At 51.2% G+C, this 12747-nt stretch overlaps 1 protein-coding gene across 2 annotated transcripts in view; it reads right to left on the minus strand.

Annotated features, from left to right (window-relative positions):
• LOC139539405 (tyrosine-protein kinase RYK-like) overlaps nucleotides 1-12747 on the minus strand; it is a 180687-nt gene that overhangs the window by 65662 nt on the left and 102278 nt on the right. Inside the window, exon 8 of one of the 2 annotated variants that reach the window (XM_071342306.1) lies at nucleotides 5014-5097. The exons of the other annotated variant lie outside the window; for it this stretch is intronic. Within the exon in view, the coding sequence (XP_071198407.1) occupies nucleotides 5014-5097 (84 nt within the window). The remainder of the gene's footprint in view (nucleotides 1-5013; nucleotides 5098-12747) is intronic. 2 annotated transcript variants of the gene reach the window in all.

Genomic DNA, 12747 nt, shown 5'->3' on the forward strand with positions numbered 1-12747 from the left:
GACCAGCTACCCAGTTCACTTAGTCATGTAGCTGGACTAGCTACCCAGTTCACTCAGTCATGTGGCTGGACTAGCTACCCAGTTCACTCAGTCATGTGGCTGGACTAGCTACCCAGGTCATTTAGTCATGTGGCTGGACTAGCTACCCAGTTCATTTAGTCATGTGGCTGGACTAGCTACCCAGGTCATTTAGTCATGTGGCTGGACTAGCTACCCAGTTAATTTAGTCATGTGGCTGGACTAGCTACCCAGTTCATTTAGTCATGTGGCTGGACTAGCTACCCAGTTCACTCAGTCATGTGGCTGGACTAGCTACCCAGGTCATTTAGTCATGTGGCTGGACTAGCTACCCAGTTCATTTAGTAATGTAGCTGGACTAGCTACCCAGTTCATTTAGTAATGTAGCTGGACTAGCTACCCAGTTCACTCAGTCATGTGGCTGGACTAGCTACCCAGGTCATTTAGTCATGTGGCTGGACTAGCTACCCAGTTCATTTAGTAATGTAGCTGGACTAGCTACCCAGTTCATTTAGTAATGTAGCTGGACTAGCTACCCAGTTCACTCAGTCATGTGGCTGGACTAGCTACCCAGTTCATTTAGTCATGTGGCTGGACTAGCTACCCAGTTCACTCAGTCATGTGGCTGGACCAGCTACCCAGTTCACTCAGTCATGTGGGCTGGACTAGCTACCCAGTTCATTTAGTCATGTGGCTGGACTAGCTACCCAGTTCATTTAGTCATGTAGCTGGACTAGCTACCCAGTTCATTTAGTCATGTGGCTGGACTAGCTACCCAGTTCATTTAGTCATGTAGCTGGACTAGCTACCCAGTTCACTCAGTCATGTGGCTGGACTAGCTACCCAGTTCATTTAGTCATGTGGCTGGACTAGCTACCCAGTTCATTTAGTCATGTGGCTGGACTAGCTACCCAGTTCATTTAGTCATGTGGCTGGACTAGCTACCCAGTTAATTCAGTCATGTGGCTGGACTAGCTACCCAGTTCATTTAGTCATGTGGGCTGGACCAGCTACCCAGTTCACTTAGTCATGTAGCTGGACTAGCTACCCAGTTCACTCAGTCATGTGGCTGGACTAGCTACCCAGTTCACTCAGTCATGTGGCTGGACTAGCTACCCAGGTCATTTAGTCATGTGGCTGGACTAGCTACCCAGTTCATTTAGTCATGTGGCTGGACTAGCTACCCAGTTCATTTAGTCATGTGGCTGGACTAGCTACCCAGTTCATTTAGTCATGTGGCTGGACTAGCTACCCAGTTAATTCAGTTATGTGGCTGGACTAGCTACCCAGTTCATTTAGTCATGTGGGCTGGACCAGCTACCCAGTTCACTTAGTCATGTAGCTGGACTAGCTACCCAGTTCACTCAGTCATGTGGCTGGACTAGCTACCCAGTTCACTCAGTCATGTGGCTGGACTAGCTACCCAGGTCATTTAGTCATGTGGCTGGACTAGCTACCCAGTTCATTTAGTCATGTGGCTGGACTAGCTACCCAGGTCATTTAGTCATGTGGCTGGACTAGCTACCCAGTTAATTTAGTCATGTGGCTGGACTAGCTACCCAGTTCATTTAGTCATGTGGCTGGACTAGCTACCCAGTTCACTCAGTCATGTGGCTGGACTAGCTACCCAGGTCATTTAGTCATGTGGCTGGACTAGCTACCCAGTTCATTTAGTAATGTAGCTGGACTAGCTACCCAGTTCATTTAGTAATGTAGCTGGACTAGCTACCCAGTTCACTCAGTCATGTGGCTGGACTAGCTACCCAGTTCATTTAGTCATGTGGCTGGACTAGCTACCCAGTTCACTCAGTCATGTGGCTGGACTAGCTACCCAGTTCACTCAGTCATGTGGCTGGACCAGCTACCCAGTTCACTCAGTCATGTGGGCTGGACTAGCTACCCAGTTCATTTAGTCATGTGGCTGGACTAGCTACCCAGTTCATTTAGTCATGTAGCTGGACTAGCTACCCAGTTCATTTAGTCATGTGGCTGGACTAGCTACCCAGTTCATTTAGTCATGTAGCTGGACTAGCTACCCAGTTCACTCAGTCATGTGGCTGGACTAGCTACCCAGTTCATTTAGTCATGTGGCTGGACTAGCTACCCAGTTCATTTAGTCATGTGGCTGGACTAGCTACCCAGTTCATTTAGTCATGTGGCTGGACTAGCTACCCAGTTAATTCAGTCATGTGGCTGGACTAGCTACCCAGTTCATTTAGTCATGTGGGCTGGACCAGCTACCCAGTTCACTTAGTCATGTAGCTGGACTAGCTACCCAGTTCACTCAGTCATGTGGCTGGACTAGCTACCCAGTTCACTCAGTCATGTGGCTGGACTAGCTACCCAGGTCATTTAGTCATGTGGCTGGACTAGCTACCCAGTTCATTTAGTCATGTGGCTGGACTAGCTACCCAGGTAATTTAGTCATGTGGCTGGACTAGCTACCCAGTTAATTTAGTCATGTGGCTGGACTAGCTACCCAGTTCATTTAGTCATGTGGCTGGACTAGCTACCCAGTTCACTCAGTCATGTGGCTGGACTAGCTACCCAGGTCATTTAGTCATGTGGCTGGACTAGCTACCCAGTTCATTTAGTAATGTAGCTGGACTAGCTACCCAGTTCATTTAGTAATGTAGCTGGACTAGCTACCCAGTTCACTCAGTCATGTGGCTGGACTAGCTACCCAGTTCATTTAGTCATGTGGCTGGACTAGCTACCCAGTTCACTCAGTCATGTGGCTGGACTAGCTACCCAGTTCACTCAGTCATGTGGCTGGACCAGCTACCCAGTTCACTCAGTCATGTGGGCTGGACTAGCTACCCAGTTCATTTAGTCATGTGGCTGGACTAGCTACCCAGTTCATTTAGTCATGTAGCTGGACTAGCTACCCAGTTCATTTAGTCATGTGGCTGGACTAGCTACCCAGTTCATTTAGTCATGTAGCTGGACTAGCTACCCAGTTCACTCAGTCATGTGGCTGGACTAGCTACCCAGTTCACTCAGTCATGTGGCTGGACTAGCTACCCAGTTCATTTAGTAATGTAGCTGGACTAGCTACCCAGTTCAATTTGTCATGTGGCTGGACTAGCTACCCAGTTCATTTAGTCATGTAGCTGGACTAGCTACCCAGTTCACTCAGTCATGTGGCTTGACTAGCTACCCAGTTCACTCAGTCATGTGGCTGGACTAGCTACCCAGTTCATTTAGTCATGTAGCTGGACTATCTACCCAGTTCATTTAGTCATGTAGCTGGACTAGCTACCCAGTTCATTTAGTCATGTGGCTGGACTAGCTACCCAGTTCATTTAGTCATGTAGCTGGACTAGCTACCCAGTTCACTCAGTCATGTGGCTGGACTAGCTACCCAGTTCACTCAGTCATGTGGCTGGACTAGCTACCCAGTTCATTTAGTAATGTGGCTGGACTAGCTACCCAGTTCAATTAGTCATGTGGCTGGACTAGCTACCCAGTTCAATTAGTCATGTGGCTGGACTAGCTACCCAGTTCAATTAGTCATGTGGCTGGACTAGCTACCCAGTTCAATTAGTCATGTGGCTGGACTAGCTACCCAGTTCATTTAGTCATGTAGCTGGACTAGCTACCCAGTTCATTTAGTCATGTAGCTGGACTAGCTACCCAGTTCATTTAGTCATGTGGCTGGACTAGCTACGCAGTTCATTTAGTCATGTAGCTGGACTAGCTACCCAGTTCACTCAGTCATGTGGCTGGACTAGCTACCCAGTTCACTCAGTCATGTGGCTGGACTAGCTACCCAGTTCATTTAGTAATGTAGCTGGACTAGCTACCCAGTTCAATTAGTCATGTGGCTGGACTAGCTACCCAGTTCAATTAGTCATGTGGCTGGACTAGCTACCCAGTTCAATTAGTCATGTGGCTGGACTAGCTACCCAGTTCAATTAGTCATGTGGCTGGACTAGCTACCCAGTTCATTTAGTCATGTAGCTGGACTAGCTACCCAGTTCAATTAGTCATGTGGCTGGACTAGCTACCCAGTTCAATTAGTCATGTGGCTGGACTAGCTACCCAGTTCATTTAGTCATCTGGCTGGACTAGCTACCCAGTTAATTTAGTCATGTGGGCTGGACTAGCTACCCAGTTCACTCAGTCATGTGGCTGGACTAGCTACCCAGTTCACTCAGTCATGTGGGCTGGACTAGCTACCCAGTTCATTTAGTCATCTGGCTGGACTAGCTACCCAGTTAATTTAGTCATGTGGGCTGGACTAGCTACCCAGTTCACTCAGTCATGTGGCTGGACTAGCTACCCAGTTCACTCAGTCATGTGGGCTGGACTAGCTACCCAGTTCATTTAGTCATGTAGCTGGACTAGCTACCCAGTTCATTTAGTCATCTGGCTGGACTAGCTACCCAGTTAATTTAGTCATGTGGGCTGGACTAGCTACCCAGTTCACTCAGTCATGTGGCTGGACTAGCTACCCAGTTCATTTAGTCATGTAGCTGGACTAGCTACCCAGTTCACTCAGTTATGTGGGCTGGACTAGCTACCCAGTTCACTCAGTTATGTGGCTGGACTAGCTACCCAGGTCATTTAGTCATGTGGCTGGACCAGCTACCCAGTTCATTTAGTCATCTGGCTGGACTAGCTACCCAGTTAATTTAGTTATGTGGCTGGACTAGCTACCCAGGTCATTTAGTCATGTGGCTGGACCAGCTACCCAGTTCATTTAGTCATGTGGCTGGACTAGCTACCCAGTTCATTTAGTCATGTGGCTGGACTAGCTACCCAGTTCACTCAGTCATGTGGGCTGGACTAGCTACCCAGTTCATTTAGTCATCTGGCTGGACTAGCTACCCAGTTCACTCAGTCATGTGGAAGTAGGTCTACACCGTAACTAGATGACAGATCAACATGGGGCTGAATGAATGAGGTGGTTAGTAGCAGGTGTGCTACAGGTATGTAGCAGGTGAACAGGTAGACCCCATGGTAAGACTGGAATGGACCACGTGGACTTACTTCTGGTTTCATGGACGGGGGCACCAGGGTTTGGGAAGGTGGCGGCAGCAAGCTGGAGAATGGGTGCAGTGCCAGGGTGATGGTCTGATGGTGAGAGGACAGGGGGGTGGAGAGAGAGAGAGAGAGAGAAGAGAGGGGGGTGGAGAGAGAGAGAGAGAGAGAGAGAGAGAGAGAGAGAGAGAGAGAGAGAGAGAGAGAGAGAGAGAGAGAGAGAGAGAGAGAGAGAGAGAGAGAGAGAGAGAGAGAGAGAGAGAGAGGGGGAGGGGGAGGGACGGACGGAGGATGAGAGAGAGAGAGGGAGGGAGAGAGTAAGGATCAGAGATAGTGAGAGGGGGAGGGACGGACGGGGGTGAGAGTGAGAGGGACGCAGAGAGGAAGGGTTGGAGAGAGCGGGAGAGAGAGAGAGATTGAGGTGAATAAGGGTTGGGTATATGGCTGGTGGTGAATGGTATCATTGAAGCAGCAACCACAAGACAGCAGAGTGATGAGCAGCCACAACACAATGATGTGCAGTATGAGGACACAGCCACTAGATGGCCACAGTGTACATACACCTAACAGACATGTAAACACCACTGTGGAAGTCAGTCTAATACACGTGTTAAACTCATTCCACGGAGGGTAGAGCATCTGAGGGTTTTCACTCTTCCCTTGTACTTGACTGATGAATTAAGGTCCCTAATTAATAAATAACTCCCCTCACCTGGTTGTCTAGCTCTCAGTAAGGAACTCTCCTCACCTGGTCGTCTAGGTCTCAGTAAGGAACTCTCCTCACCTGGTTGTCTAGGTCTCAATAAGGAACTCCCCTCACCTGGTTGTATAGGTCTCAGTAAGGAACCCCCCTCACCTGGTTGTCTAGGTCTCAGGAAGGAACTCCCCTCACCTGGTTGTCTAGGTCTCAGTAAGGAACTCCCCTCACCTGGTTGTCTAGGTCTCAGTAAGGAACTCCCCTCACCTGGTTGTCTAGGTCTCAGTAAGGAACTCCCCTCACCTGGTTGTCTAGGTCTCAGTAAGGAACTCCCCTCACCTGGTTGTCTAGGTCTCAGTAAGGAACCCCCCTCATCTGGTTGTCTAGGTCTCAGTAAGGAACTCCCCTCACCTGGTTGTCTAGGTCTCAGTAAGGAACTCCCCTCACCTGGTTGTCTAGGTCTCAGTAAGCAACTCCCCTCACCTGGTTGTCTAGGTCTCAGTAAGGAACTCTCCTCACCTGGTTGTCTAGGTCTCAGTAAGGAACTCCCCTCATCTGGTTGTCTAGGTCTCAGTAAGGAACTCCCCTCACCTGGTTGTCTAGGTCTCAGTAAGGAACTCCCCTCACCTGGTTGTCTAGGTCTCAGTAAGGAACTCCCCTCACCTGGTCGTCTAGGTCTCAGTAAGGAACTCCCCCTCACCTGGTTGTCTAGGTCTCAGTAAGGAACTCCCCTCACCTGGTCGTCTAGGTCTCAGTAAGGAACTCTCCTCACCTGGTTGTCTAGGTCTCAGTAAGGAACTCTCCTCACCTGGTTGTCTAGGTCTCAGTAAGGAACTCTCCTCACCTGGTCGTCTAGGTCTCAGTAAGGAACTCACCTGGTTGTCTAGGTCTCAGTAAGGAACTCCCCTCACCTGGTTGTCTAGGTGTCAGTAAGGAACTCCCCTCACCTGGTTGTCTAGGTCTCAGTAAGGAACCCTCCTCACCTGGTCGTCTAGGTCTCAGTAAGGAACTCCCCTCACCTGGTTGTCTAGGTCTCAGTAAGGAACTCCCCTCACCTGGTTGTCTAGGTCTCAGTAAGGAACCCCCCTCACCTGGTTGTCTAGGTCTCAGTAAGGAACTCCCCTCACCTGGTTGTCTAGGTCTCAGTAAGGAACTCCCCTCACCTGGTCGTCTAGGTCTCAGTAAGGAACTCCCCTCACCTGGTTGTCTAGGTCTCAGTAAGGAACCCTCCTCACCTGGTCGTCTAGGTCTCAGTAAGGAACTCCCCTCACCTGGTTGTCTAGGTCTCAGTAAGGAACTCCCCTCACCTGGTCGTCTAGGTCTCAGTAAGGAACCCTCCTCACCTGGTCGTCTAGGTCTCAGTAAGGAACTCCCCTCACCTGGTTGTCTAGGTCTCAGTAAGGAACCCCCCTCACCTGGTCGTCTAGGTGTCAGTAAGGAACTCCCCTCACCTGGTTGTCTAGGTCTCAGTAAGGAACTCCCCTCACCTGGTCGTCTAGGTCTCAGTAAGGAACCCTCCTCACCTGGCTGTCTAGGTCTCAGTAAGGAACCCTCCTCACCTGGTCGTCTAGGTCTCAGTAAGGAACTCCCCTCACCTGGTTGTCTAGGTCTCAGTAAGGAACTCCCCTCACCTGGTTGTCTAGGTCTCAGTAAGGAACTCTCCTCACCTGGCTGTCTAGGTCTCAGTAAGGAACTCCCCTCACCTGGCTGTCTAGGTCTCAGTAAGGAACTCCCCTCACCTGGTTGTCTAGGTCTCAGTAAGGAACTCTCCTCACCTGGTCGTCTAGGTCTCAGTAAGGAACTCTCCTCACCTGGTTGTCTATGTTTCAGTAAGGAACTCTCCTCACCTGGTTGTCTATGTTTCAGGAAGGAACTCTCCTCACCTGGTTGTCTAGGTTTCAGGAAGGAACTCTCCTCACCTGGTTGTCTAGGTCTCAGTAAGGAACTCTCCTCACCTGGTCGTCTAGCTCTCAGTAAGGAACCCCCCTCACCTGGTTGTCTAGGTCTCAGTAAGGAACTCCCCTCACCTGGTTGTCTAGGTCTTAATTGAAAGGAAAAACCAAAGAACTGCAGACACTAGGCCCTCTGTGGAATGAGTTTGACACCTCTGGTCTAATAGAATGATTGGAAATGGAATGAATAGACATTTATGGAATAAAGTGGAAAATACCTGTGATAGAATACTAGAATTTCTATTGAAAAGTGACACGGTCAGCTCTCCTATTGGACAATACATTTACCCACCAGTACCCTGGATCAGCTCTCTCTCTACCACCAGTACCCTGGATCAGCTCTCTCTCTACCACCAGTACCCCGGATCAGCTCTCTCTCTACCACCAGTACCCCGGATCAGCTCTCTCTCTGCCACCAGTACCCCGGATCAGCTCTCTCTCTACCACCAGTACCCCGGATCAGCTCTCTCTGCCACCAGTACCCCGGACCAGCCTTCTCTCTACCACCAGTACCCTGGATCAGCTCTCTCTACCACCAGTACCCCGGATCAGCTCTCCCTCTACCACCAGTACCCCGGACCAGCCTTCTCTCTACCACCAGTACCCCGGACCAGCCTTCTCTCTACCACCAGTACCCCGGATCAGCTCTCTCTCTACCACCAGTACCCCGGATCAGCTCTCTCTCTACCACCAGTACCCCGGATCAGCTCTCTCTCTACCACCAGCACACTGGATCAGCACTCTCTCTACCACCAGTACCCTGGATCAGCTCTCTCTCTACCACCAGTACCCTGGATCAGCTCTCTCTCTACCACCAGTACCATGGATCAGCACTCTCTCTACCACCAGTACCCTGGATCAGCTCTCTCTCTACCACCAGTACCCTGGATCAGCTCTCTCTCTACCACCAGTACCCTGGATCAGCTCTCTCTCTACCACCAGTACCCTGGATCAGCTCTCTCTCTACCACCAGTACCCTGGATCAGCTCTCTCTCTACCACCAGTACCCTGGATCAGCTCTCTCTCTACCACCAGTACCCTGGATCAGCTCTCTCTCTACCACCAGTACCCTGGATCAGCTCTCTCTCTACCACCAGTACCCTGGATCAGCTCTCTCTCTACCACCAGTATCCTGGATCAGCTCTCTCTCTACCACCAGTATCCTGGATCAGCTCTCCCTCTACAACCAGTACCCCGGATCAGCTCCCTCTACTACCAGTACCCCGGATCAGCTCTCTCTCTACCACCAGTACCCTGGATCAGCCTTCTCTCTACCACCAGTACCCTGGATCAGCTCTCCCTCTACCACCAGTACCCTGGATCAGCCTTCTCTCTACCACCAGTACCCTGGATCAGCTCTCTCTCTACCACCAGTACCCTGGATCAGCTCTCTCTCTACCACCAGTACCCTGGATCAGCTCTCTCTCTACCACCAGTACCCTGGATCAGCTCTCTCTCTACCACCAGTACCCTGGATCAGCTCTCTCTCTACCACCAGTACCCTGGATCAGCTCTCTCTCTACCACCAGTATCCTGGATCAGCTCTCTCTCTACCACCAGTATCCTGGATCAGCTCTCCCTCTACAACCAGTACCCCGGATCAGCTCCCTCTACTACCAGTACCCCGGATCAGCTCTCTCTCTACCACCAGTACCCTGGATCAGCCTTCTCTCTACCACCAGTACCCTGGATCAGCTCTCCCTCTACCACCAGTACCCTGGATCAGCCTTCTCTCTACCACCAGTACCCTGGATCAGCCTTCTCTCTACCACCAGTACCCTGGATCAGCCTTCTCTCTACCACCAGTACCCTGGATCAGCCTTCTCTCTACCACCAGTACCCTGGATCAGCTCTCTCTCTACCACCAGTACCCTGGATCAGCTCTCTCTCTACCACCAGTACCCTGGATCAGCCTTCTCTCTACCACCAGTACCCTGGATCAGCTCTCTCTCTACCACCAGTACCCTGGATCAGCCTTCTCTCTACCACCAGTACCCTGGATCAGCTCTCTCTCTACCACCAGTACCCTGGATCAGCCTTCTCTCTACCACCAGTACCCTGGATCAGCTCTCTCTCTACCACCAGTACCCTGGATCAGCTCTCTCTCTACCACCAGTACCCTGGATCAGCCTTCTCTCTACCACCAGTACCCTGGATCAGCCTTCTCTCTACCACCAGTACCCTGGATCAGCCTTCTCTCTACCACCAGTACCCTGGATCAGCCTTCTCTCTACCACCAGTACCCTGGATCAGCTTTCTCTCTACCACCAGTACCCTGGATCAGCTCTCTCTCTACCACCAGTACCCTGGATCAGCTCTCTCTCTACCACCAGTACCCTGGATCAGCCTTCTCTCTACCACCAGTACCCTGGATCAGCCTTCTCTCTACCACCAGTACCCTGGATCAGCTCTCTCTCTACCACCAGTACCCTGGATCAGCTCTCCCTCTACCACCAGTACCCTGGATCAGCCTTCTCTCTACCACCAGTACCCTGGATCAGCCTTCTCTCTACCACCAGTACCCTGGATCAGCCTTCTCTCTACCACCAGTACCCTGGATCAGCTCTCTCTCTACCACCAGTACCCTGGATCAGCTCTCTCTCTACCACCAGTACCCTGGATCAGCTCTCTCTCTACCACCAGTACCCTGGATCAGCTCTCCCTCTACCACCAGTACCCTGGATCAGCCTTCTCTCTACCACCAGTACCCTGGATCAGCTCTCTCTCTACCACCAGTACCCTGGATCAGCTCTCTCTCTACCACCAGTACCCTGGATCAGCTCTCTCTCTACCACCAGTACCCTGGATCAGCCTTCTCTCTACCACCAGTACCCCGGATCAGCTCTCTCTCTACCACCAGTACCCTGGATCAGCCTTCTCTCTACCACCAGTACCCTGGATCAGCCTTCTCTCTACCACCAGTACCCTGGATCAGCCTTCTCTCTACCACCAGTACCCTGGATCAGCCTTCTCTCTACCACCAGTACCCTGGATCAGCCTTCTCTCTACCACCAGTACCCTGGATCAGCCTTCTCTCTACCACCAGTACCCTGGATCAGCCTTCTCTCTACCACCAGTACCCTGGATCAGCTCTCTCTCTACCACCAGTACCCTGGATCAGCTCTCTCTCTACCACCAGTACCCTGGATCAGCCTTCTCTCTACCACCAGTACCCTGGATCAGCTCTCTCTCTACCACCAGTACCCTGGATCAGCCTTCTCTCTACCACCAGTACCCTGGATCAGCTCTCTCTCTACCACCAGTACCCTGGATCAGCTCTCCCTCTACCACCAGTACCCTGGATCAGCCTTCTCTCTACCACCAGTACCCTGGATCAGCCTTCTCTCTACCACCAGTACCCTGGATCAGCCTTCTCTCTACCACCAGTACCCTGGATCAGCTCTCTCTCTACCACCAGTACCCTGGATCAGCTCTCTCTCTACCACCAGTACCCTGGATCAGCTCTCTCTCTACCACCAGTACCCTGGATCAGCTCTCCCTCTACCACCAGTACCCTGGATCAGCCTTCTCTCTACCACCAGTACCCTGGATCAGCCTTCTCTCTACCACCAGTACCCTGGATCAGCTCTCTCTCTACCACCAGTACCCTGGATCAGCTCTCTCTCTATCACCAGTACCCCGGATCAGCTCTCTCTCTACCACCAATACCCTGGATCAGCTCTCCCTCTACCACCAGTACCCTGGATCAGCCTTCTCTCTACTACCAGTACCCCGGATCAGCTCTCTCTCTACCACCAGTACCCTGGATCAGCCTTCTCTCTACCACCAGTACCCTGGATCAGCCTTCTCTCTACCACCAGTACCCTGGATCAGCCTTCTCTCTACCACCAGTACCCTGGATCAGCCTTCTCTCTACCGGGCAGGAACATTGGAAGTGTTTTTGTTAGAGCCACCATTATAGTGTCTGACTACAATTATTACAGTGACCCCCGCTGGAGTCTACATTATAAAATAACTCATTGATTCCCCACGTCTGCTGTCAAATCAAATGTTACTTATCACATGCGCCAAAGAAAAATATAAACTCAACATGCAACCATTTATAAGATTTTACTGAGTTACAGTTCATATAAGGAAATCAGTCAATTTAAATAATTTCATTAGGTCCTAATCTATGGATTTCACATGACTGGGAATACAGATATGCATCTGTTGGTCACAGATACTTTAATTGAAAAAGTAAGGGCGTGTATCAGAAAACCAGTCAGTATCTGGTGTGACCACCATTTGCCTCATGCAGCGTGACACATCTCCTTCACATAGCGTTGATCAGGCTGCTGATTGTGGCCTGTGGAATGTTGTCCCATTCCTCTTCAATGGCTGTGTGAAGTGGCTGGATATTGGCGGGAACTGGAACACGCTGTCTCTCTGCTCTGACCTCATCCAAGAGGTTTTGAGTAGAATGTGAGGAGAGAGGACGCAAGGAATCAAGGAGTATCTCCTGATCCGAATGGTTCATAACTAGACTAGTACAACTAACACAAAATCGGGATATCAGATTAGCTGAGGAAAAACCTCAGTCTTCAGAGAGTACACCCTGGCTCCTCCCTCCTAGCACCAGATATTACTACAATAGAGAATTGTACTTCTACTACCCCAAATCTACCTTCTCATCTCAGACATGTTTAGAGGACAAGACAGACGGACGGCAAACCCACCGGCCCGGACGGACCGCAAACCCACCGGCCCGGACGGACCGCAAACCCACCGGCCCGGACGGAACGCAAACCCACCGGCCCGGACGGAACCGCAAACCCACCGGCCCAGAGGGACCGCAAACCCACCGGCCCGGACGGACCGCAAACCCACCGGCCCGGACGGACCGCAAACCCACCGGCCCGGACGGACCGCAAACCCACCGGCCCAGACGGACCGTAAGTCCACCGGGCCAGAGGCTGCGTTCCAAAATGGCACCTGATTCTCTATAGTGCACTACTTCTGATCAGGGCCCATAGGACTGGTAAAAAGTAGAGCCCTACATGGGGAATAGAATGCCATTTAAGGACCTGGATGCCGAGGCAATCCTGTCTTGTTTATCCCGACCGTCAGACACCAGTTTAGCTAATGAGATGA

Source organism: Salvelinus alpinus, chromosome 15, assembly GCF_045679555.1.
Source record: "Salvelinus alpinus chromosome 15, SLU_Salpinus.1, whole genome shotgun sequence".
Taxonomy (NCBI): domain Eukaryota; kingdom Metazoa; phylum Chordata; class Actinopteri; order Salmoniformes; family Salmonidae; genus Salvelinus; species Salvelinus alpinus.